Consider the following 25,947-nt stretch of genomic DNA (forward strand, 5'->3'; position numbering starts at 1 on the left):
CGGTATTTAAATGCCATTGATAGTTCTTTTTTATTTGTATAACCATCGCATCAAATGAATTTTCAAAAATGAATAATAACAATATCGTGTCGGCAGCACATGCATAGTGCACACCATCGGCACACATATATGTATATAATAAAAAACTAAGTGATAATATTGATAGCATATGTTTTCTTGTTGTTAATCAATCGAATTAGACGGAAGACATTGTCTGTGTTGTTCTTCCCATATATACAGGCTTCTAATATGACTAAGCGTATTTTCTTTCCTTGAATCTACATTCATCTTTGCAGGATTAACGTCCAATGTTTAGTAGTAAGGAATTTGGCGACCCTGAAGAATCCCCGCTGCCGTTACCGGAGTGTTGGCTTGGTAAATAGACAACATTAGATGAGTTTGCCAATGTTTGAGCAATATCCTTGGAAGCTTCTAATCTTCTGATTAATAAGAGACCATCACCTACTTTGGCTAGAGCTTTTGAAATGAACTCGGCACTTTCTGCTTCACCTTCGGCTCTGATAACTGAAGCTTGCCTTTCTTGCTCTGCCTTTTCAACGAGAAACTTAGCTCTTTCGGCATCCTGCTGCGCAATTTGTTTCTGTTCAACAGCTTTGGTAAATTCAGGACCAAACGTCATATGAGTGATGGAGACATCTTCCAACTTGATACCGAATTCATTGGCTCTTGTGGAAAGCTCCTTTCTGATTTTTTGAGAAATAATCTCTCTCTGGGTGATTAACTCGGCTGCATCAAATTGTGCCACGATGGACTTCAAGACTTCATTACCGATAGATGGCAACACTCTTTCATCATAATCAAGACCCAAATTTTGATATATGGAAGGCAACTGCAAGACCTCCGGTCTATGCAGGACTCTTAAAGTTAATGAAACCATTTGCAAATCTCTGGTACCAGTGTTGGTGGCAATACTCTTTGGTTTTGTTCTCACATCGTATATGATCGCCTTCTGTAGCCAAGGTACTAAGAAATGGGTGCCTTCGCCCACAACCTGTTGCTTCACACCGTTAATTCTGTCAAAGATAACACCACGAGAACCACCTTTCACATCATACATGGTGTATTGGATTCCGGTAGCAATTATACCAATGGGTAACGCCACCTTGGTGATAACATCAATGAGTCTGCTTGCATTAGACATTCTTCGTTTAGGTTGAGTACTGTTTCAGATTCGGTTTATGATTGCTGCTGAAAGCTATATCGATTCAATCGATTTTGTTTCTGCTGGTTACACTACACACCTAATCCAATATGGACATAAATCGTCAAGTTCCCTTTCCCTGAAATTTAATTATGAGAAATATTGATGTTACCCGTATTTTTTTACAGTCTCATTCTTGGCTGTATTGCCGCTTCGTACCCAACGGCCTCATCATTAGGGATTGTCAAATCGCACTTTATGATCATATCTACCAACCAACGCCCCTACTTCTGAACATTCAAATGGAAATGGGCACGTTGGTGCTATTTGCTGCCCTTTAATCCTTTCTTATGTAGAACGTCAAATGGCCGGGTTATGCTATCGCTTATTGGAGACAACACAAAGTAACATGAACTATGCCTCTATGCATACTTTAGCTTTCTCGAACATTCACAAATCACGGAAACTTCACGTTAAATGCATGTATGTCGAGGATCGCGAAGGAATACGGAGATATACAGAAGACACTGGCCAGTAATGACCCCATTGTCAACCCCTACCAGGGCTTAATCGAATCGCTCAACCCGATTGATGAAACCGATTTAAGCAAATGGGAAGCTATCATAATCGGACCGACACACACACCCTACGAACACTATCGGTTTCGAATACTGATAGACGTACCCAGTTCTTATCCGATGGCGCCACCGAATATAAGGTTTGATAGGAATAATATACTGCACTGTAACATAAAATCCCCCACAGGAGAAATATGTCTTGACATCCTCAAACCAGAGGACTGGACGCCTGTATGGGATTTGTTACACTGCGTTCATGCCATTTGGAGGCTTTTGAAGGAACCTGTTTACGATTCGCCGTTAGACGTGGATATGGGCAACATCATTCGCTGTGGCGATACAGGAGCGTATCAGGGGATTATAAGGTATTTTTTGGCAGAAAGAGACCGGAATATTTGTCGTTGATGCCATTTTGAGTATATGTCTCTTTGGATGGCTGACGATGCTTTCTGACTTTACCCGGCCGGCGCTAATTCATAGGTACAGACGCTTTTAACAAATCGCACGTATATGTATAAATGTATATATACTGCACTGATGGCACATTGATATGTACGTAATAGGGAGCTCCCGCTTGTGAAAAATAACTCAAACTATATTTACAGTGGCTTACATTCGTACCGAACTTTTGTCCTGACAGCTGTGTGGATTATTGAAGGGCTTCTCTTTTTAAGGCTCCTTTTTCTTCATAGTATAAGTATTGAGATAGGATGAAAGTGATGACCAAAAAGAAAATTGCCACCAATGATGTTGAAAGGCAGCTTCTACTCGGTGACAACTCGTCGAATGATGCGCTTCGCTATGAACAATTTGTTCCACTGCAAGTATTGCTAAAAGACAAAAATTATGTTCCATCGTTGGAAAATTTGGAGAAATTACTATATAATGAGAGCATATTGGATGATCAAAAAATAAGACTTTCTATATTGTTTGAGGCTCTCTCAATTATTCTATTTACGACGAAATCAGGAAAGTCGATTTTACAAGCAGTGCAAGCTTCCACGTTGAAGGAGAAAAAACTCTGGGCGCAGTCCTTGAGAGATGACGATTCCAATTATGCTTCCGTAGTGCAAGGCTGGAAAGATAATGATGTGCTATTTTTGAAATTCTTGAGGTTTTTACTGGCAAATAAAACGACTTCTTTGCAAATTGATAAATACAACCTTCCGGAATATAAGCTCCCGCTAAGCTTTTTAATTGTTTCAAAGATTAATTTTCCCTCCATAATATTGAATGAAGGGCATAACATGTTGAAGGATTACCTGTATTCGATGAGCGGACGTATAGATTGTTTGATAAGGGGAAATTCCATTACTAGTCGATCCGCGCTTGTCGTCAAGAAGATTTTGAAGGATTATGATAGAATCGTAGAATTTCATAATCTTTATTTTTGGTATTCCTTTAATGTGGAAAATGATGTGAATTTCGAATTTAGTGATAATTTTGATCTGTTAATGAACAGCCCTGAAGACCATGCTGACGGCGGTGTTATCGATGACCGTTGTAAAAGCGATAATCCTCAGAAACATGCGAAGAACACAATAATTAAACGAACAATAAATGATCAAGAGCAAATATATTCATTTGAACTGGACCAAGACGGAACACTTCAAATACCAAACATTATGGAACATTCCTTGATGAGGCATGAGCTTCTTTTCAAAATCTTGAATCTTCCCTCAGTATTGACTCCGCTGTTGGAGCTACAATTCTGTAATCTGTGTGGTTTAGTGGATCCGTTAATGCAGCCAAGCCCTAATGACGAACAAGTTATATCGATAGACTTCCTTTTTCAGCTTTTTCTGGGATTAATGTACCCATCAATCAAAAGCTCTCAAGAGCACAACGACCATTATGATTGGAAATTTTATACGTGCTTTAATATGCAAAAAATTATAGATGCTACAATGCTGAGATTAAATTGCTCTGATTTCGAAAGATTAAACTCGGTAAACAACACAGACAGTGTGATTCATTGGAGGACGCAACTTCATAAATGGCTACCGCATGGTTTGAACACTCAAGATTTAGAATTACTTTACATGATTGATATATTGGCAATATATACCATCTACAAGTTATATGAAAAGATACCCATACAACTAAATCCATTCCTATTTTCGTTACTATCCTTATGGAAAAATTTATCCTGTGTTATCCTTTTGGCTTTAGAAATTGATAGAATCGAAGAGGAAAACGGTACCTACGAAACTCCGCTTATGGTTCGTGCCACAATACGTGGAGCGGCTGCATTGAGATCTGTGATAGCTTCTGTTCTCAACGGATTAGTGAAAAGCAATGATCATGATTTCAAGCACGAATCATTGAATACATTCATGTCACCTTATGGAAGGAAATTATGTCACGGAGCTTTATACGCCGATTTGAGATCGCATACTGCGTCTTTGCTTGCCCTTGGAGCAAGCATCGAGGATGTTACTGATTTGTTTGCTGATTTACAATCAGGAGATAGATTCGACGAGGATATTAGATACATGTTCGATTATGAATGTGAAGATTATAATGAACCCTTCTCCGAAAGTGACGACGAACAGTTGAATGAAGATGCTAACTCAAGAGGAAAAATAAAGTCTAGTAGTAGTAATGGTTTCTATCAAAGAAGGTGCAATTGCATCTTCAACGATGACAAGTTGGTAGCAGAAGATGGAACGAACGAAGCCTTTGAAATATCGGGTAATAGCAACATGGAAAACGAGATGCCAAATAATGTGAATGTAATACCGAGTACAGCAACCACAAATTCTAATCGCTTCGCTTCATCAATTAATCCATTATCTGTTAGATCGAGAAGCACTTTCGAATTTGACTACAGTGGAGAGGATTGGAGAGACGTCCCCAAAGATTTTAATATGTATTATTCACCATCTTATTCATTCATACAGGAGCCTAAGTTGGATGTCATATTCAATTTGACTTTACGTGGTGCAACTGAAAAGTTGAATAGAGATGATTCTATAGTGTTAGTGTGTTCAGTTGCATCGTGCGTGAAAAACGAACAGGATCAAATGATTTTGTCGGATTTGGGATCTAATTTCGCAGAAATAGATGAAAATCCTGAAGCTAAGAGTAGTAACAATATTACCAAGACAAACAATGAAGAACTCAGAAGAACAACGCCCGATGATATTTATGAAATATGGTCCGAAGAATCTGCATTTGAAAGGATGCTAAACGTGAATCATGACGTTGCTTGGCGATTAATGGACGAAATGTTAATGTGCACCGGTTATAGGAGAATATTGATATGGTTCCTTACCCATTTAGAGCTTAAACACTCATTGATATATTACGTCTTCGAATTAGTGATGGGGTTACGTGGTAAACCATTTTCTGGGGAGGCCAGTGATCAAGACAGAAAGGATGATATGATTTATGAAATCTTGAAGAAAAAGCGGAAGAACGAAGATGTTTCAGGTCTTCCATTTTCAAGACAAGGGCCCATTGTATTATCGGATATCGAGACCAAAATGCTATTGCAAGAGTTCTTCATGAACGCGGCCATTTTTCTGTCATCAAAGAATGACGAAGAGGAGAATGAGGACGGTGAAAAAATCTCCTTGTACTCTCTCGGTTTAGTAAAGTTAATCTGTTACATGGTGCAGACACTCATCGCGAACGACAAGTTCCTATTCACCAAATCAGAATGTACTTTTGAGCTTCAAACTCTACTGATGACGTGGATTGGCGTTCTTCCAGAGGCCAAAGATTTGTTCTTTCAAATCAAAACAAGACTGGCAATGGAAGAAGACAGTGATAAAGATGGTCAACAGAACGACGACAACAAGGACCTCGAAGTAGAAAGGAGGCCACACACAAAGTCAAATTCTGAACTGAATGTGAAACTGTTGAATCTGTTTCCTTCAAATCCTGCTGGCAATAATGACAACTCTGCTATTAGTACGCTGCGTAGTTTCATCACTGATTATCCCTTTGACACGCAGATCACTCCTCCTGGAAGGAAAGTAGTGTTCTATGATGGCAAAATTTTGCCATTGTCAAAAGCTGACAAGCCGATACCACTTCATGAATATATTACACTCGCTGAAATCGACGTCGGGGAGAGTGAGTGAGCGGCTCATGTTCTCAATATATATACTCTGTACACGCCTTTAATGACCTTTTACTACGTAACTTGAGGTCCGCTAAACGTGCGTTACCCTGCAGGTGGCAAAAATTTGTAGAGGATAGAAGAATAAAAAGATGGATATTTACACACCAGGGTATTTTAGACAGCGGAGGGAAGAAGCTGCTAGTTATAGAGAGTGATCGATTCGTCTGTTTGGCATTAATTGATTAGTGAATTAAGTTATCAAGGTTAAGCATGGGTTCCAGAAGATACGATTCCAGGACAACAATCTTTTCCCCTGAGGGACGTCTTTACCAAGTTGAATATGCACTAGAGTCCATTTCACATGCCGGTACTGCAATTGGTATTATGGCATCTGACGGAATTGTTCTTGCTGCAGAACGTAAAGTAACAAGTACTTTGCTAGAGCAAGACACCTCCACAGAAAAATTATATAAGTTGAATGATAAAATTGCTGTTGCTGTTGCAGGGCTAACTGCAGATGCTGAAATTCTGATAAATACAGCCAGGGTTCACGCCCAAAATTACCTAAAAACATACAATGAGGACATACCTGTCGAAATCTTAGTGAGAAGGTTAAGTGATATAAAACAGGGTTACACGCAACATGGCGGTTTAAGACCTTTTGGTGTATCGTTCATCTACGCTGGCCATGATGATAGATACGGCTACCAACTGTATACTTCTAACCCATCGGGCAATTACACCGGTTGGAAAGCTATTAGTGTTGGTGCTAACACTTCAGCAGCACAGACACTGCTTCAAATGGATTATAAGGAGGATATGAAAGTTGATGGTGCCATTGACCTGGCTTTGAAAACCTTATCCAAGACTACCGACAGTAGCGCATTGACTTACGACAGGCTGGAGTTTGCCACTATTAGAAAGGGCCCCAATGATGGAGAAGTGTATCAGAAGATTTTCAAGCCTCAAGAAATAAAGGATTTATTGGTGAAAACTGGCATCTCCAAGAAGGACGAGGATGATGAAGCAGATCAAGAAATGAAATAATTTAAAAAGTATTTCTTCAACTTCATGCTTATATAAATGTGTACGCATAGTAACATACATTTAAAACTGAAAGAAAAAATTATTGACGTACCCTTTCCGCGGAAACTTGCAGATGCTTTTCTTGCGCAAATTTTAGGAGCGGAATTGCTCGAGAAATAAATATAAAAAAGGGCCTGCCTGCGGCTCTCCCGTCGTTTAGATTTTACCCTTTAATTTTTCATTTTGACAACGTTTTCGCAACTAAGAACATAAATAATGTCAGCGTCGCTAATAAATCGTTCGCTGAACAATATAAGAAATGAGTTAGAATTTTTGAAGGAATCAAACGTCATATCAGGCGAGCTCTTCCATTTCATTGACAGCAATTTGCCTGGAAAATGGGATGAAAACTCAAAATCAGCCAACAATGCGAGCACAGAGGAGTATGTGGAGGCTTTGTACGATTTTGAAGCTCAACAGGATGGAGACTTGTCCTTGAAAACGGGTGATAAAATACAAATTTTAGAGAAAATCTCTCTGGATTGGTATAAAGGCAAAGCAAACGATATGATCGGCATATTTCCCGCGAACTACGTAAAACCTGCTTTTACAAGATCAACTTCACCCGATTTTGAAAAAACCCCTTTGAGCTCTAGAGTTTCTCGTCCTAGCGTTCCTCCCCCATCATATGAACCCGCCGTTCCAGAGTACTCTTCACAACAAGTCTCAGCACCTAATGTCCCTCCGCTGGGTTATGTGCAAGCACCACCTCTACAACAAAATCAAGCTCCTTTACCTTATCCTCCTTCATTCACTAATTACTATCAACAACCACAACAGCAATATGCTCCAGCCCCACAACAAGCACAACCACAACAACAAAGTAGCTCAGCTAGTAGTGCATTCAAAAGTTTCGGTAGCAAATTGGGAGATGCCGCTATATTCGGTGCTGGTTCCACCATTGGTAGTGATATTATCAATAGCATTTTTTAGAGGGACAACCACATCCCTGAGTTTGAATTTCTGTTGTTCGAAAGTGGAAAGAAATAACATCGAATAATTTTGTCCGTCTTGCTTCCACCCTCCCCTTCTTCGCGGCACTTTTGAGTTTTATAAGGGCTAAAGAACTGACTAACTACATGTATGTATTTACGTATACTGCAGAAGAAGTTTGATTTGATAATTATTTATATTTTTCTAGAATACTGAGAATAATAGTTAAATATTAAAGATGCGAGTCAAAACGAGTTTTTAAAGGCAAAAAGTGCAATGCTTTTGGGTAGGGGTGTTTCTATGAAAGAGAATCGCAAGAGATGATAGGATAAGTCCCAATCATTTCAGCGTTTAAAATTGCAAATTAATAAACACATTAATCTAAAGAGTTTATAAAAATGCCCGACTTTTTTTTCAGACGTCCTTTTAATACAATAGTCTATTAAAAAAATTACTTCATCAGAATATATTTGGGATATTTTTCACCTTTGTACCTCATTACATCAATGGTGTTGAGTCATCATTTGATTGAGTCGTAGACTCACATCTCAACACTATCAATGGAGTAATCTTTCTTGGACAATTTATGTCTCAAACCCTTACCCCAATATGAAAATGCAAAAGGTAAAGCAATCATTGCAGTAGATATGAAAGCCAACAACCAAGAACCCCAATGTAAGTTCAGTTTGTGGTACATTTGAATGGTAAACAATGGGAAAGCGGCACCGCCTGCAGATCTTAAGAAAACCTTTGTGGCCAAGGCACTGGATGCATATTGGACGTAGCAGTCGATAATGTAGTTATTCAATGAGTAATAGATTAACACCATACCAAAGCCAAAGGCTAAACCGGCCGAAGCTGGGCCAACCCAGATAATATGCTTATAAGCGGTAGCACCCAAAATCCAAAGAGCGATAGCAGCGAATGGAGCACCGATCTTGGCGCCCAACAAACGATCTTCAGGAGTGGGCTTACGTTGTTTGACGATCGCTAAATATTTGTTTTCACAATAGAAAGTGGTGGCTAGGGCCCAAAGGGCGCCGATAACAATTGGGATAAACATTAAACCGACAAGGTTATCCTTGTAGCCGTACAGTTCACCAAAAATGACAGGGAAGGCAAAGAAGAACGCATATAATAGAGAGTAAATCAAACACACGTAGAAACAAGTGGCGACCAGAACGGGTTCCGTGACAGCGAAGTATAATGGTCTCAACAAACAAGCCTTCATCATTTCACCCATACTGATACCTTGGGCCTCTTGTTCAGTCATAATCTTAGGGTTACCAGTCTCCTTTCTTAATCTGGCAGCCTTTCTTTTCAAAATAACTGGGGCATAAGTTTCTGGAATAGCAGAGGCGATGATCCACATAACACCTGCGAAGGCCATGTTGACCCAAAAGATCAGGTCCATACGACCGGTAGAAACAGAAATGAAACCATTAACCAATGGACCCACGACGGGACCAACGTAAGGAGCGAAGGCGAAGAAAGCAATGGCCTTACCTCTCGTTTCACTTGGGAACATATCGGCAATGGACCCACCAACTAGACATAGACCTGAAGACGACCAAACACCGCATAAAAACCTACAGACTAGGAGACAACCTAGATTGGGGGCCAACGCACAAGGAATGTTGAAAATGACATAAAGACCCATGGAGACAAAGTAAGCAACTCTTCTACCGTATAAGTCACTAACCGGAGACCAAATCAAGGGACCCAAGGAGAACCCAAGAACCATCAAAGAACACGATAAAATGGCGGCTTCCATGCCGACATGATATTTCTTCTGGACGGTTCCCAGCCCACCACTGATACAAGCGGACCCGTAGGCGACGCAAATAACTAGGATGGACAACAGGACGGTGTAAGACCAACGGATCCATGCGGGCCAATTGTGAGGGTTTTCTGGATCGTCGGTGACAAAAGTGACGAACTCGATTTCGGGATCTAATTCGTTCTCACCACTCTTGTTTTCAGTTTCTTCTTCTTCCATCTCTTCTTTACCTGTGGATGAAGAGTTAGTAGCACTACGGTTCAATTGCTTTGTCCTAGTACGGGATAAGGCGGAAGCGGTTCTACCCATGGATTGTAGAGTGGCCACTGGAACCAGCCCAGATGGAGTTTCCATAGTATATTCTTCGGGGAAGATGTTATTCTTAGCGGTTTTTGGAGCATTGATGTCGGGCACTGGGGCAGCCGAAGTGACACCCAAGTCCTGTAGCGATTTCACCGTTTCAGTTTTGGTTAGGTTCAATTGGTTTGTACGAGAGATACTTTTCGTGGGGACATATTGCTGGGGTTGCTGACCTTCGGCATCCACCATGGAAGTGTTTTGGGAGTTGAATGAAGCGACAGATTCTTGATCACTCATTTTCGTTGTGTATTATTTTTGTGATTAGTTATTAGAGGGAATTAAAAGGAAAAGTCAATGGACGAAAGTTATTAGGATTTAGAAATAAAGAATAATAGCAGTGCTTTGATAAAAAATTAATTAGTTACTTTTTTTGAAGTTAAAACTAAAATTCAGACTGAAAAAAAAAAAGTATTAAAATTTGGAATTATTGGGAAGAGAGTGATGGTTGTATATTGTTCTCTATAAACACAAACAATAGAATGGTATGCTACTTTTCTGGTGTAATCGGGGAGAGACAGAACAAACATATAACAGATGAAACCACTACAAAGACCTCAAAAGGATGTATGCGCAATGCATATATATAACAAGAAAAAATATACAAACGGTGCTGTGCATGCGGATGGAAGTGTTCTTCAGTGGCTTTTTCAAAAAAAAAAAAGAAAAAGAAAAACCTAGAATGCGCCTAAGCAGCAGAGCCGAATGACTCGTTCAGTGAAAGGCGACGCGACACTTAATTCTCGTTTTGCGCTGCTGTGATCTTGTATTCTTTTTGTGATGAATTTAACGGCTATACGGCTATGGAATCATCTCGAGAGATGAGTGCCACTAAGGCACCAGGACATTATGTCCCTCGGGAAGGGAAAGGGCGCACGCATAGTGCTCTCACGCGGTTTACTGTGCATGCGCTCTTGCATTTTTAAGGTTTGGTGCGGCAGGCGACCGCGCTGCGGTTTGCCCGTGGTGCCACCCGAGGGAATTCCAGTAAGCGTGCCCATTGCGGGGTTTTTTACGGTTTGCGCTGTTTTTCACCCGAGGTTTCTCCGGCCACACCGCGCAGTATATTTCACTCGGAAGCGCCGGAAAAATTTTTTGAGCGCAAATATATTCATGCTCGCAGCATATAATTAGTTTCCGGTGGCCCGTGGTGTGGTTGTAACAGCTTGTGTGGCATGCTTTGGGCGGCTAGAAGGTATATAGAATCAGGGGAAGGGCCCGCGAACAGGTATCAGAAACCGGATTTTGGACAAGATTCGATCTTCGGCATTGGGGGCGGAGCAAAACCGTTGGGCAGAGTATTCGTGAGTTAAGCAAGCCGCCTCGCTTTTCTCCACAGAGTACACACATATATATCCTCGACTCTGCAGAGCTCAGGCGGCTGTGCTGTTGAGGCAGTTATGAGTGCCGATGAAGGGAAAAAGTGCACTCTTTCCTTATTGGTGCCTTGAAAATGTCGGCGGTTTTTGGGCGGATCGTCCGTTGTCGCATTTATTTTCTTTCGGCGGTTATTGGAAATTATCTACTCGTATTTATACAAGCCAATGGCGGCTCTCCTTGTTTTTCTGCAGGAGTGGATCTAAGAAATGACACTTGATACATTCGAAAATCGATTGCGGTATTCCCTTCCCCTTCTTTTCCCCCTCCACAGATGTGTCTTGTCCTTTTCTCTCTCTGTGGTCCTCTTTCTCTTGTTTTACGTTGTTTCTCTTCGGACTTTGTTAACTTCATCACCTGCACTCGTTTGCTCCAGAGAGGATGATAGGTCGTTACTGCATTTTACAATTCCATAAAGTTTGAGCCATTATACTTGGCATGTAAAATGAAAGAGACCACTGGTAGATGTTGCCTGAACATCGGATTCTCATATGCCGTTGTGTATTACCCTACCCATGCTTCCCGAAATGTTTTCGCGTATTCCTTACTTTTTATTCCTTCCGCATACAACAAACAAATGAAAACAAATAGAAAAGATGTGCGAGATCATCGAATTTTTTATTTTTTTTTTTCAATTTTGGTTGGCAAGTATTACGGATGTACAGCACGATTGAAGAACCTATGTCATCGGAGGATAAGTTTCAAGAATTGGTAGACTCACTGAAACCAAGGACCGCTCACCAATACAAGACCTATTATACCAAGTACATACAATGGTGCCAGCTTAACCAGATTATACCGACGCCGGAAAAAGATTCTGTAAACAGTGTCCCCTATAAAGAGCTACCAATATCTGCAGAACTAATACATTGGTTTCTATTGGACACACTGATAACTGATGATAACTCTGAAGAGAGAAAAGAAGAGGGAGAAGACGTTGATGAGGAGGAGGAGAACTCATTCAAAATCGCTACGTTGAAGAAAATCATTGGCAGCCTTAATTTTTTGTCAAAATTATGCAAAGTGCACAATAATCCAAGTGCGAATATAGACACGAAATATCTGGAACTAGTCACGAAGCTTCACACCCATTGGCTAGATTCTCAAAAGGCAATAACTACCAATGAAACAAACAACACTAACACTCAAGTGTTATGTCCGCCCCTATTGAAAGTGTCCTTAAATTTGTGGAATCCGCAAACTAATCATCTTTCTGAAAAATTCTTCAAAACTTGTTCGGAAAAACTCAGATTTCTAGTGGATTTTCAATTCAGAAGCTATCTGAATCTTTCATTCGAGGAAAGGTCAGAAATACGATTTGGTTCCCTCCAGGCCGGTCGAATGGACAAAGATTCTATAGTGTATCACAAGAAAACTTTCTCAACGGAAAACAAAGACGTACCGACTCGTCACCAACTCGTGACATTATTACCCCAGGATTGTCCCTTTATCTGCCCTCAGACTACATTAGCGGCATACTTATATCTAAGGTTTTATGGTATACCTTCTGTCTCAAAGGGTGATGGCTTCCCGAATCTAAACGCTGATGAAGCCGGCTCGCTTTTACAAGATCTGCCCATCTTAAGAGGCAAGTCGTTGACCACTTACCCCAGAGAGGAAACATTTAGCAACTATTATACCACCGTTTTTAGATACTGCCACCTACCTTACAAAAGAAGAGAGTATTTTAAGAGATGCAACCTCGTTTATCCAACTTGGAATGATGATGTGTATAAAAAATTTTTCGATGAAGAGAACCATGAAAACTGGTTAGAACAACCTGAGACTTTTGCTTTTCCAGACAAAATACCATTTGATTTTAAAAGAGTCATGAATTTCAAATCTCCATATACCTCATACTCTACAAACCCTAAAAAGGACCCCCTTCCACCCCCGAAAGATCTATTGGTTCAGATATTTCCTGAAATCGATGAATATAAAAGACACGGCTATGACAATTTGTCCCAGAATGCAAGGGACTTCCTAGATTTAATGGAACGGCTACGGGAAAGACTGTTGAGCAATCTGCCCTGGATTTTCAAGTTTTTCCCCAACCACGATATATTCCAGGATCCAATCTTTGGGAATTCGGATTTCCAATCATATTTTAATGATAAAACGATACACTCAAAGGGTTCTCCCACCCTGCCATTCGATATATTACCAGGATTCAATAAAATCTATAAAAATAAGTCAAATTTCTACAATCTTCTAATAGAGCCGCCTTCGCAGTTGGCTTTGTCATCGAGTAATAATCCGGATGCACGCTTTTCTCAAAGGGCAGAATCAGAAGGCCCCTCTCAAATGACTCAAGCAGATACTGAGCATGTGAACGAGTTATTAAAACAGCAAAGTTTTGAGTTTGTCCAATTCCAAACACTGTCCAATTTTCAAATATTATTATCTGTATTTAATAAAATCTTCGAGAAGTTAGAAATGAAAAAATCCTCAAGAGGTTATATTTTACATCAACTCAATTTGTTCAAGGATACGTTGAATGAAAGGATCAAGAAATCTAAAATTGGCGATTCCGATAAATTCATCCGAGATATTCAGCCCATCAAAAAGGAAGAAACTGCCATGAATGGAGATGTGCCGAATAATGTGCGCCGATCAAAGAAACCAAAACAAATTAGACTACTCTCAATTGCGGATTCCTCCGACGAGTCCTCCACAGAAGATTCGCATTTGTTCAAAAAGGAAGGTGAATCCAATAATGGTGGTGACACAGATGAAGAAAATGAGGATGAGAATGATCCTGAAATGCAAGAACAACTGAAATCCATGATAAACGAACTTATTACTTCCAAGATAAGCACTTTCTTACAAGATCAAATGGGGCAATTTGAATTGAAAATAAACGCTTTACTAGATAAAATTCTCGAAGAAAAAGTCACTCGAATTATCGAACGAAAATTTAGTACAGATGCCACGCCACTTTCAACCTTGAAGAGACCACAACCACATATAACAGAGGAAGACAACGTTGTATTTGACGTGGAAGTCTCGAAAAAGCCTCGATTTAGTGGAAAGTATGCAGAACCTGCAGAAGACAAGTATAACTACCAACCCATATCAAGTACAGCATCGCCGCCTCTAGAACAAGGCCAACGAGTAGATAGCCATACTGATGAACAACTTTTTATATTGGACGATTCTATAGATACCATAGAGGGTATTATTCTTGAATGGTTTACTCCAAACCCCAAGTACGGCAACCAATGCGTACACTCGATGAACAAATCTGGAAATAAGTTATGGAGAACCAATTGCGAAACTTTATACAAGGAAAGAAAATCAATTGTGGAGTTTTACATTTATTTGGTCAACCATGAGAGCCTTGACAGATACAAGGCGGTAGATATTTGCGAGAAATTACGAGACCAAAACGAAGGCTCTTTTTCCCGCTTGGCAAAGTTCCTGAAGAAGTGGAGACACGAACATCATAATTCATTTGATGGGCTGTTGGTTTACTTATCTAGCTGAGGAAACTTTCAAAGTTACCTAATTTGTAAAGATACTCTGAGATATAGTTGTAGTATAATGATTACTGATTTTCAAGCTGCCAGTATACCAGTACCTTAAGAATGTATGCTTTCTGCAATTGAAGCCGGGTAACTTCAGCTTTGGTTTTATCTGGCCAAGATATCTTCGACCTTAAAATCTATACGAGTGTACTTAAATGAAGGTGGATTGAGCGGTCTTCATTACGGTATAGAAGTGGAAGAAGGCTCTATTCTCGGATAGTTATCAACAATAAACATCCAGCTCCATGCAATTTCCACGGTATAACCCAGGCCGAAGATCTGCTAATCAGGGGAAGGGACTATTTTTCCTTCTTGCATCTATTATCGTTTTACTGATACCCTGTCATGCAGTACTTGTGCCTTGGCTAGATAGTGACCCTTTTGAAGAAGCGTTCGTAGAAATGAAAGATGGTCCATGGGGTACGGACATAGTTTCAAACATGCTTCCATTACATCCCTCTGAAGTTACTGAGGATAATAAAAGTTTAAAATATAAAGGCAGTGTACCGCAATATGTTATTGATAATAGCCCTCTGCTCCATTTGTATAGTGAAGAAAAATATTGGCCCGCTGATGTTAAGGATTTTGTAAAGAGATTTCAGTTGCGAGATCACAGTGGGGAACATATTATTAAGGAAAGCCTTCGTGATTTAAGTGATTTGCGGGAGCATTATCTTGTAGAATTAGAGAATTCGACGTGGGTCCGCATATCTAGTGAAGATTCATATATGACAAGTTTGGACGATTTTGATAAAGACCCAGACTGGCTGTTGGGTGAACAACCAGAATATGGTACGGGCCATATCAAGAAGGCACCAGCGGTTCTTTTTGTTGTTGATAAGGGGAATGGTTGGGTAGATGCATTCTGGTTTTATTTCTATCCATTTAATTGGGGGCCGTACATTATGGGTTCTGGACCATGGGGAAATCATGTAGGAGACTGGGAACATTCTTTAGTACGATTCTATAAAGGGGAACCGCAATTTCTTTGGATGAGTGCCCATGGAGGCGGTACTGCTTATAAGTTCGAAGCCATTGAGAAAATCAAAAGGCTTCGCCGTATAGATGGGAAATTGACAAATGAAGTCATCAAGAAGCCTTTGATTTTCAGCGCAAGAGGAACGCATGCACATTATGCATCTGTCGGTCAGCACTCGCATGATGTTCCATTCTTCTTTATGCCATTGAGTGATTTTACTGATAGAGGTCCATTATGGGATCCTTCTTTAAATTTTTATGCCTATACCATCACTGTTGGGGAAACAATGACACCATGTGGTGCTGAAGAAGCTAAAATGGGACTAGATTGGCTGTCATTCAAGGGCGCTTGGGGTGATAAACAATTAAAATCATGGGACCCAAGGCAAAAATGGTGCCCTTTTCAATGGAAATATATTGATGGGCCAAGAGGCCCACTATTCAAGAACATGGCAAGAGTTTCTCTCTGCCAAAGATTTAAATGGTGGAATTTTTGGAAGGGATGTCCCGCAAGAAGGTATATAAAAAAAGGCGAAGGTTTAGATGCGGAGAAGAATGATCTCGTGGGTGACAATTGTGGTATTTTGCTATACAACATAAGGCCAAAATGGCTGCGTAGCATACTCCGCTTTTTCACATGGAGAGGAAGCTTATGCTTCATCATGGATTATTTTACAGGGTGATAAATTCTGTGCATTTTCACATTTCTGCATGCTGTAGTGTGTATATTATGTATCTCATGTAGCACTATTAGCCTTAACGTATACTTTTGCCTTTCCATGTTGCACCATCTATGGCTCGAAATTTGCTAATGCTTTCCCATTTTTCTAGAATGTTCTAGCGCTCGGTGCATATCAAGAAGATCAATTTGATTTTTTTTCTCTTGCATTCGGCAACCTTCCGTGATATGCGTTGCGACTGAGTGGCGCTGCAGTATCCAAGCATGGAAGGACTAAGAATCAAATAGAAGAATTCGTACCTGGAATGAGCAGGTGGCAAAGAGAACAAAGACACTTAGATGTACCAATATATAAAAGCTTCAAAATGATCCATTGCAGCTGTAACCACCTTTACTTCGCTAACTAAGTTCTGATTATAAATAAACTGCTAATAATTACAAATAAATAACCAACAGTGACTAATAGCTCCCATCAAAGTCAAAAAAATGTTTTCCATATACAACTCACCATGCGTTTTTGAACAGTTGCCCACTTTTAATGAGCCCACAAGCTCCCATCATTTTGAACGCAGTTCTCCAATGTATTACCCAGAATGTAAAAGGAGAAGAGCGGTAAAAGCGAACTTAAAACCATCCAAAGGAAAAAGTAGAGATTGGTCCCGAACTTTAAAGTATGCGCTCACAGCAACACCAAATGGTTACACTTTAAGCTTATATAAGCGAGTTCCATATGAACTCATCTCAAAGTACGTTAACGAAAAGTTGGATGAACTGAAGGAGAGTCATTACCGCCCAACTTACCACGTTGTGCAAGATTTTTTTGGTAATCAGTATTATGTTGAAGACGAAGTCGATGAAAATGCTTTATTTAGATCTGCACTGAAAGAACTGGAGTTCAAAGCTATCGGGAAGAAAATTGCTAAGGACTTATTTCAAGATTATGAAATAGAACTGAATCATAGAGGTGATGAATTGAGCATATTAAGCAAAAGGGATAATATCTTCAAAGATTTCTGTCTGGATCAAGTATTTGAAGATGTCTTCGTTATCAGTTGTGGCATCGAAAATATGGACGATGACTCTAGAGATAAATATGCTCTTTTAAAGATTGGTTTAGTTAGACAGGAAAGAAAAAACATTACACTCAATGCCTCACAACAAAAGGTGTTACTAAACGAACCAAAAGAGCAGCCTCAGGAAGATATCAACACTTGTCAATCATTTCCGGAACAAAAGGAAGTGGTAGAACCAGAAACATCGCTACTGAAAGAAGAACAAATAAAAAAATGGATTGAAGAGGAAAGAATCATGCAAGAAGAAAGTAGAAAGGCAGAAAAGCAGAAACTGGCTGTGGAAAGTGTAAAAAGACAAAAGAAAGAGAAACAGGCAAAATTAAAAGCCAAGAAGGAATCTTTAATAAAGAGGCAAAAGTCCAAGAGAGCTGAGCAGAAAAAGATTCCAGAGTCTAATTCATCAACTTTCTCGGAGATCAAAACCAATTTCAAAGACAACAACATTAATACCGATTTTGCACAAAGCGATAACGAAAGTATAAACAGTGAATCAGATACGAACTCAGATTCCTCCATGTCAAGCAACGCATTGAAAAATTTCGTTTCACCTGTATTAGAAGAAGTTGAGGACGAAGAAGTTGATAGATACAATGAATCCTTGAGCAGATCTCCTAAGGGTAATTCTATCATTGAGGATATGTAATTAGTACCTTCCCACACATTTACGGCATTAAATAACTAGTTATATGCATTTTATACATTATAATAATTATTAACTTTACGAAAATGACCATATCAAGAAATAGTAGGTATCATGTATTTTATACAATGGAAAAAGGCCAAGGGGGGACATCAATAGCTAAGGACCCCAGGTAAACAATTGCACCCGTCTGGAGTTTTGCAAGGAAAAGGAGCTCATAAAAAGATTAAGTTTTCCACTCAATAAAGATACTACTCTATCATGGTGGAATTCTCGAGTCATATAAGCAATTGTAAACTGTCCCATAGCCATTGTCTTCCTTCCTTGACCTTTCAAAATAAACATGCAGCTTTACGGAAGCAGGTACCCGTTAAAGATTATTCAACTATTCTCCATCGATTGCTAGTACAAAAAGTTAAAATTGTGTTGTTGGTGCTAGAGTACTACTCCTATAAACGGTATTTAGAAGATGACGTAAATTATGGAACCAATACAAGGTCCAGCAGTCGTCGAAATTAGTGCAAGAGTATTTACAATACTATGCAGAGTCGTTGACTCAGTTTCGTATAATATTGTATCAAACGATAAAAGTACAACAATTATTTACAGGATTCGCACTTTTAAGAGAACGAAATAGAAACTTTTTTTTTCCTTGTCTCAAGGGTTAAGTTAGAGAAACGCAGCATTCGAGAACCTGTACAGTGGTTGAAAAGACTTGTTAGGTGCCCAGGTGGGATGTCTCCTCTGACTTTTTGGTGACACTAACTCTTCCATCTTCGATACCGCTAGTATCTGTTGATAATTAGTAGTATTAATTAAGAATAAAAGCAGAAATCTTTCTTATACTTATATAAGAGAGGTATATAAAACACACGCCGATTGGACATATTAAGTATGTTCAACATAACAATAACCTAGGGAATTTACTATAAGTTCAATGTAACGACTCATATCATTTATATATAAATTCCAAGTTGATGTTCAATTAATGGATCTTTGACTCCAAGTGCACCCATCAATAGAACGTCATTTCAACATTCTTCATCCTGAAACAAGGACTAGTTATGTGGATAATGATGAACTTACTTGTTCCAACAGTATCCAATTGTCTCCAAAGTTCGTCAAATTGGTCTCATGCTACGATAGCGAATACAGTTACTCTACCGGAATTGTTGACTGGGTTGAAGGGGAGGATGGTGCAGTGACGGTCGTTGATAGCCCCACAGATAGAAACTGATACAACAAATTTTCTGTTGTATTACGGGCTCGAGTAATACCAAGGTGATTTAGCAATCCTGTTGATAACAGGGAAGTAACTTGTTTGCTAAACCGGTTGTTACGATAATTCACGGGATGTTACTTATCTATATCTAATATATAAGTGTTGGAACAATAATCAACTATCCATCAATTACTAGTACAACTGATTAGTACATTCAATCACGTAGCTAGAAGATTATCATATACGGTGTTAAGAAGATGACAAAAATTATTAGACTAGTGAAATAAGATTTAGAACAGTCATCAAATTTAGTGGAAGCTGAAGTGCAAGGATTGATAATGCAATAGGATCAATGAATGACGACACATAAAATAAAGGAATAAATAAGTATAAGATTATGTAAAAGTGTTGATTCCCTTTCGTGGATTCCTAAATCCATGAGGAGAACTTCTAGTATATTCTATATACATAATATTATTAACCTTATCAAAAAATGGAATCCCAACAAATGTCACAAGATTTTAATGGTCAATATGGTAGCGCCGCCTTGGTAGCTACTACTAGCAAATTAATTGTCATGTCTGCGCCACGCCTGTATAGTGACTCACTGATTATAGTGGAGTTGGTCAACCTCAGCTCACCATTAACATCTGGATTTGCGTCACCAATCTGGCCAGCGATATTACTACGTACTATCTGTTGGTCCTGATCAGCCCTATCTATACCTGTAAAGACCTCACGCCAACCTTCAGTGAAAACAAGGTAGTCAAACTGGGTTAAGCCAAATTCGTTAGTAGAGCAACATTTGGTCAATAGCGATTCGTTGTAATTGCCTAACTCACCCATAGATACGTTAACGTTAATGCTGACTACTCCTGGTAAGTATCCCACTATGCTCGTCAAATTAGTGTTGTTACGTAGACAGTCGAAGAACTGCGGCAAGTCAAGTGATGCAATAGTCACTGGTCCTAAGTGATCGGTAACCGCTGGTCTGCCGACAGCAAATTCAACATCCTCTCTTTTATCCCATTCGCTATCGCACGAATCCGCAGTTGCAAGATCCATCAATAATGACATAATCAAGAGTGAAAAAATGTCCAATGAAACCATCGTTGCTAATCGTTTAAAGGTTCACCAGTTAATACTGCACCATGGAAGAACACACTTCCACCACATACTTTAACTAAAGACGAAGACTTTTCAACCTGGGTGAAATTTTTACATCAAATTTTTGAGAAATTCCAATCTCGGCGAAATCATTCCAAATGATCACACGACCAATGACGCATGAGGAACATGCATACTTGTACAACACTTTTCAAACTTTTGCTCCATTCCATCTATTGCCAACTTGGGCAAAGAAGATTCTAGAAATCGATTATGCAGACATTCTGACAATTCTTTCCAAAAGCATACAGAAGATGCAAACCGACAATCAAGACTTACAAGATTGGATGACACTTGCTCAACTTGAATACAACGGCAGTATCCCCGCCGAAACATTTGAAATAACGATCACCACAATTCTTGAAAGATTAAAAGAAAGCGATATTAAGGCTAATGACAAATTAGGTTGTCAACTTATCTTAAAGGGACTTTCTGGAGAATATAGCTGCCTACGTCAGCAATTCCGCAGCAGAAGAAATATGAAAATGTCAGATTTATTCATCGAGATACAGTCCATCTACGATGAACAAAAAGTGATAAGGTATCGGAAATTCAACAAGATGAAGATTTCAGATGATTATTATCGCACAAACCGTGTCCCTCCACCTATGACGGATGCTAAAATTGCCGCTCGTACTTCGAAGAAATCCGCTCCTAGCCGTCACAGTCCTAGAACTGGCAAAAGACATAATGTTGCTACATCCAATAACTTTCCCAGAGCAAATGATCCCTCTATGGATGTACCATCTACTCGTTCAATTCAATTGAATAATAATGCTGGCATCACGCTTAGGCCAACCAAATACTAAACTTAAACCAAACCACGTTGATCATTCAAATGATGAACTACCGAACCATTTTCTTATTGATTCAGGAGCATCCCAGACGCTCATCAGAACAGTCAATCATCTGCACTCCGCATCACCGAATGATCCGATAAGTCTACATGATGCTCAGAAACAAGAGATTCCAATCAACGCTATTGGTAATCTCCACTTTAATTTTCAGAATGATGTTCAAACGTCAATAACCGCACTACACACTCCAAACATAACCTATGACCTGCTAAGTTTGAGTGAACTGGCTAACCAAAACATTACTGCTTGCTTCACTAAAAATACCTTAGAACTATCTGACGGTACTATACTTGCCCCTATTGTTAAACATGGAGACTTTTACTGGCTCTCCAAGAACTTTTTAATCCCGTCAACCTTACAGAAGCAAACTGCTAATAACGTTAACACCAGCAATTCTACACATAAATATCCGTACCCTTTGATTCATTGAATGCTTGGGCATGCAAATGCTAGAACAATTAGGCATTCTCTCAAGAATAGTTCGATCACATACTTAAAGGAATCGGATGTAGACTAATCTGATTCTACTACTTATCAATGTCCAGACTGTTTAGTTGGCAAAAGCACTAAACATAGACATGTCAAAGGATCACGACTAAAGTACCAAGAATCTTATCAACCCTTTCAGTACTTACATACTGATATATTTGGCCCTGTTCACCATCTGCCAAAGAGTGCACCTTCCTATTTTATCTCATTTACTGATGAGAAGACTAAATTCAAATGGGTTTATCCATTACAGGATCGTCGTTAGCAATCTATTCTAGATGTATTTACTAAGATAATAGCCTTCATTGGCAATCAATTCAATGCCAAAGTTTTAGTCGTACAAATGGACCGAGGATCCGAGTACACTAACAAGACCCTTCATAATTTCTTTATGGAATGCGGTATAACCCCATGCTATACAACAACAGCAGATTCCAGAGCGCATGGTATTGCTGAACGATTAAATCGTACCTTATTGGACGACTGTCGCACACACCTACAGTGCAGCGGTTTACCGAATCATTTATGGTTTTCAGCAGTCGAATTCTCCACCATTATCAGAAATTCTTTAATTTCGCCAAAAAACAAGAATTACCCACGACAACATGCTGGTTTAGCAGGACTTGACATTAGTACTCTATTACCATTCGGTCAAACTGTTGTAGTCAACAATCACAGTCCCGATTCAAAGATTTACCCTCGTGGTATTACTGGTTACGCCTTACATCCATCACGAAACTCGTATGGTTATATTATCTATGTTCCATCTTTGAAGAAAACAATAGACACTACTAATTACGTTATTTCGCACGGTGAACAATCCAGATTGGATCAATTCAATTATGATGCACTTACCTTTGATGCTGATATCAATCGCTTAACCGCTCCTTATCAATCCTTTATCGAGCAAAATGAGGCAGAACAATCTCACGATCTAAATATTGAATCGGATCAAGACTTCCAATCTGATATTGAGTTGAATCCTGATTCTCACGAATATGATGTTCCCACAGTCACAAATGACTCAACACATTCATTCGATGACCCCAAGCAGCTGAAACCTGCACCTACCACAACTGTTCGTGCACCGAGGGAAGTTAATGCTGATATATCTACATCTAACATTCTTCCATCCTGTAAACGAACTCGCATAATTGATATCTCTGACACGGATAATACAGAATCGGGTGGTATAACTCAAGCAGATATTTCGTCACCTGATCCTATATCCGACTCCAAATCATCCAACTCAAACCAAGCTAATGGTAATAACAATGTTATCGAGTTAGATTCCCCCACCGATGCCATTCCAAACTCTGATGATGACAGAATCCCCAGTTTGGGTGGTACGAACGGTCAGACTATTCCTCAACATACTGGACCCAATAACAAAATTTATGATGGCCCACCTACTATCGAGGAATCTCTACCAGAAAACCAGTCGCCCGACTCTACGTTTCCAAAAACAACATCCGATACCTAATCAGAAGTCACCACGGTAGAATCTCTTATTGCTGATCTCCCACTTCCTGACTTACCCCGTGAACCGTCTATTAAACTTCCTCTATCTTTGAAAGAACCTCCACCTATCCACTCTCGTCAAACTAATTCCAGTTTGGGTGGTATGGATGATTCTAATATCTCTACTAATACCAAAAGTAAGAAAAGATCATTAGAAGAAGATAAGACTGAAATTAAGGTATCCCGAGATACATGGAATGCCAAGAACATGCGTAGTCTAGAACCACCAAGGTCAAAGAAACGTATTCATTTAATTGCAGCTGTAAAGGCGGTAAAGTCAATCAAACCAATCCGAACGACCTTAAGATATGATGAAGCAATCACATATAATAAGAATAATGAAGAAAAGGAGAAATATACTGAAGCATATCATAAAGAAGTTAACCAACTATTAAAAATGAATACTTGGGAAACAGACAAATATTATGATAGAAACTCGATAGATCCCAAGAATATAATAAGCTCAATGTTTATATTCAACAAGAAGCGTGACGGAATGTATAAGGCTAGATTTGTTGCAAGAGGCGATATTCAGCATCCTGATACATATGATCCGGGCATGCAATCCAATACTGTACATCATTATGCACTGATGACATCTTTGTCACTTGCATTAGATAATGAGTACTATGTCACACAACTAGACATATCCTCCGCTTACTTGTATGCCGACATCAAAGAGGAATTATACATAAGACCTCCACCACATCTAGGAATGAATAATAAATTACTACGTTTAAAGAAATCACTTTATGGTTTAAAGCAAAGTGGTGCAAACTGGTATGAAACTATTAAATCATACTTAATAAAGCAATGTGGCATGGACGAAGTACGTGGATGGTTGTGTGTGTTCAAAAATAGTCAAGTCACAATATGTCTATTCGTTGATGACATGATATTTTTCAGCAAAGATCTAAAAGCGAATAAGAAAATCATAGCAAATCTCAGAAGACAATACGATACTAAAATTATAAATCTAAGTGAAAGTGACAACGAAATTCAATATGATATCCTTGGCCTAGAAATAAAATATAAAAGAGGTAAATATATGAAGTTAGGTATGGAAAACTCCTTAACTGATAAATTACCCAAGTTAAACGTACCTTTAAATCCAAAAGGTAGAAAAATCAGCGCTCCAGGCCAACCAGGTCTCTATATAGAGCAAGATGAACTAGAACTAGATGAAGACGATTACAAATCGAAGGTTCATAAAATGCAAAAGCTGGTAGGTCTAGCGTCGTATGTTGGATATAAATATAGATTTGATCTACTATACTATATCAACACCCTTGTGCAACATATATTATTTCCATCGAAGCAAGTATTAAACATGACATATGAACTGATCCAATTCCTATGGGATACTAGAGACAAACAATTAATATGGCACAAAAACACATCTGCCAAGCGAGAAAATAAGATAGTTGCAATAAGTGATGCATCATACGGCAATCAACCATATTATAAATCACAAATTGGCAGCATATTTCTACTCAATGGAAAAGTAATTGGAGGAAAATCAACGAAGGCCTCGTTAACATGTACTTCAACTACAGAAGCGGAAATACATGCGGTCAGTGAAGCTATCCCGTTACTGGATAACTTAAGTCATCTTGTACAGGAACTTCATAACAAGCCAATTACAAAAGGCTTATTTACTGATAGTAGATCTACAATCAGTATAATTATGTCTAAAAATGAGAGAAGTTTAGAAACAGATTCTTCGGTACTAAAGCAATGAGACTCAGAGATGAAGTATTTGCTAATAACTTATGCGTATATTACATCGAGACTAAAAAGAATGTTGCCGACGTAATGACAAAACCTCTTCCGATAAAAAGATTTAAAATGCTAACAAACAAATGGATTCATTAGATCTATTACATTATGGGTGGTATGTTGGAACAATAATCAACTATCCATCAAGTACTAGTACAACTGATTAGTACATTCAATCACGTAGCTAGAAGATTATCATATACGGTGTTAAGAAGATGACAAAAATTATTAGACCAGTGAAAATAAGATTCAGAACAGTCATCAAATTTAGTGGAAGCTGAAGTGCAAGGATTGATAATGCAATAGGATCAATGAATAAAGACGTATAAAATGAAGAAAGAAATAAGAATAAGATTATGTAAAAGTGTTGATTCCCTTTCGTGAATTCCTAAATCCATGAGGAGAACTTCTAGTATATTCTATATACATGATATTATTAACCTTATCAAAAAATGGAATCCCAACAAATGTCACAAGATTTTAATGGTCAATAATAAGATCTAGTTTACACTTAAAGGGTGGAAGCGCAGAATCTCGGATCTAATCTAATTGTTCGTCCATTTATATTTCGGGTGTTTCATTTGCTTGAGGACCACGTTCTAGAATGGAATTACAAATGTGGTGCTGATATCTTGTACGACTTATATTGATTTATTTCAGACACGTTTTT

At 39.0% G+C, this 25,947-nt stretch overlaps 12 protein-coding genes across 12 annotated transcripts; 9 read left to right on the plus strand and 3 right to left on the minus strand.

Moving 5' to 3' along the window:
* Positions 1-298: 298 nt before the first annotated feature.
* Positions 299-1,162, minus strand: PHB1 (prohibitin subunit PHB1; the record flags this gene model as incomplete). The annotated part of the gene is made up of 1 exon (XM_056228146.1): positions 299-1,162. One exon carries the CDS (start codon positions 1,160-1,162, stop codon positions 299-301), a length of 864 nt encoding a protein of 287 aa, XP_056087897.1.
* Positions 1,163-1,647: 485 nt separating this feature from the next.
* PEX4 (E2 ubiquitin-protein ligase peroxin 4) lies at positions 1,648-2,145 on the plus strand (the record flags this gene model as incomplete). The annotated part of the gene is made up of 1 exon (XM_056228147.1): positions 1,648-2,145. One exon carries the CDS (start codon positions 1,648-1,650, stop codon positions 2,143-2,145), a length of 498 nt encoding a protein of 165 aa, XP_056087898.1.
* Positions 2,146-2,450: 305 nt separating this feature from the next.
* Positions 2,451-5,831, plus strand: CAF130 (CCR4-NOT core subunit CAF130; the record flags this gene model as incomplete). Its single annotated transcript, XM_056228149.1, has 1 exon — positions 2,451-5,831. The coding sequence occupies one exon, from the start codon at positions 2,451-2,453 to the stop codon at positions 5,829-5,831; it is 3,381 nt and encodes a 1,126-aa protein (XP_056087899.1).
* A 251-nt stretch (positions 5,832-6,082) lies between these two features.
* PRE9 (proteasome core particle subunit alpha 3) lies at positions 6,083-6,859 on the plus strand (the record flags this gene model as incomplete). The annotated part of the gene is made up of 1 exon (XM_056228150.1): positions 6,083-6,859. The coding sequence occupies one exon, from the start codon at positions 6,083-6,085 to the stop codon at positions 6,857-6,859; it is 777 nt and encodes a 258-aa protein (XP_056087900.1).
* Positions 6,860-7,114: 255 nt separating this feature from the next.
* Positions 7,115-7,831, plus strand: LSB1 (Lsb1p; the record flags this gene model as incomplete). Its single annotated transcript, XM_056228151.1, has 1 exon — positions 7,115-7,831. The coding sequence occupies one exon, from the start codon at positions 7,115-7,117 to the stop codon at positions 7,829-7,831; it is 717 nt and encodes a 238-aa protein (XP_056087901.1).
* A 541-nt stretch (positions 7,832-8,372) lies between these two features.
* TPO2 (spermine transporter) lies at positions 8,373-10,208 on the minus strand (the record flags this gene model as incomplete). The annotated part of the gene is made up of 1 exon (XM_056228152.1): positions 8,373-10,208. One exon carries the CDS (start codon positions 10,206-10,208, stop codon positions 8,373-8,375), a length of 1,836 nt encoding a protein of 611 aa, XP_056087902.1.
* Positions 10,209-12,002: 1,794 nt separating this feature from the next.
* CBF2 (Cbf2p) lies at positions 12,003-14,831 on the plus strand (the record flags this gene model as incomplete). Its single annotated transcript, XM_056228153.1, has 1 exon — positions 12,003-14,831. The coding sequence occupies one exon, from the start codon at positions 12,003-12,005 to the stop codon at positions 14,829-14,831; it is 2,829 nt and encodes a 942-aa protein (XP_056087903.1).
* Positions 14,832-15,117: 286 nt separating this feature from the next.
* VPS62 (Vps62p) lies at positions 15,118-16,533 on the plus strand (the record flags this gene model as incomplete). Its single annotated transcript, XM_056228154.1, has 1 exon — positions 15,118-16,533. One exon carries the CDS (start codon positions 15,118-15,120, stop codon positions 16,531-16,533), a length of 1,416 nt encoding a protein of 471 aa, XP_056087904.1.
* A 482-nt stretch (positions 16,534-17,015) lies between these two features.
* BTN2 (Btn2p) lies at positions 17,016-18,245 on the plus strand (the record flags this gene model as incomplete). The annotated part of the gene is made up of 1 exon (XM_056228155.1): positions 17,016-18,245. One exon carries the CDS (start codon positions 17,016-17,018, stop codon positions 18,243-18,245), a length of 1,230 nt encoding a protein of 409 aa, XP_056087905.1.
* Positions 18,246-19,992: 1,747 nt separating this feature from the next.
* On the minus strand, positions 19,993-20,574 carry SKDI07G3890 (uncharacterized protein; the record flags this gene model as incomplete). Its single annotated transcript, XM_056228156.1, has 1 exon — positions 19,993-20,574. One exon carries the CDS (start codon positions 20,572-20,574, stop codon positions 19,993-19,995), a length of 582 nt encoding a protein of 193 aa, XP_056087906.1.
* A 1,746-nt stretch (positions 20,575-22,320) lies between these two features.
* On the plus strand, positions 22,321-23,460 carry SKDI07G3900 (uncharacterized protein; the record flags this gene model as incomplete). Its single annotated transcript, XM_056228157.1, has 1 exon — positions 22,321-23,460. One exon carries the CDS (start codon positions 22,321-22,323, stop codon positions 23,458-23,460), a length of 1,140 nt encoding a protein of 379 aa, XP_056087907.1.
* Positions 23,461-23,601: 141 nt separating this feature from the next.
* On the plus strand, positions 23,602-25,239 carry SKDI07G3910 (uncharacterized protein; the record flags this gene model as incomplete). Its single annotated transcript, XM_056228158.1, has 1 exon — positions 23,602-25,239. One exon carries the CDS (start codon positions 23,602-23,604, stop codon positions 25,237-25,239), a length of 1,638 nt encoding a protein of 545 aa, XP_056087908.1.
* Between the last annotated feature and the right edge of the window lie 708 nt (positions 25,240-25,947).

The sequence above is a fragment of the Saccharomyces kudriavzevii genome (genome assembly GCF_947243775.1).
Source record: "Saccharomyces kudriavzevii IFO 1802 strain IFO1802 genome assembly, chromosome: 7".
Taxonomy (NCBI): Eukaryota; Fungi; Ascomycota; class Saccharomycetes; order Saccharomycetales; family Saccharomycetaceae; genus Saccharomyces; species Saccharomyces kudriavzevii.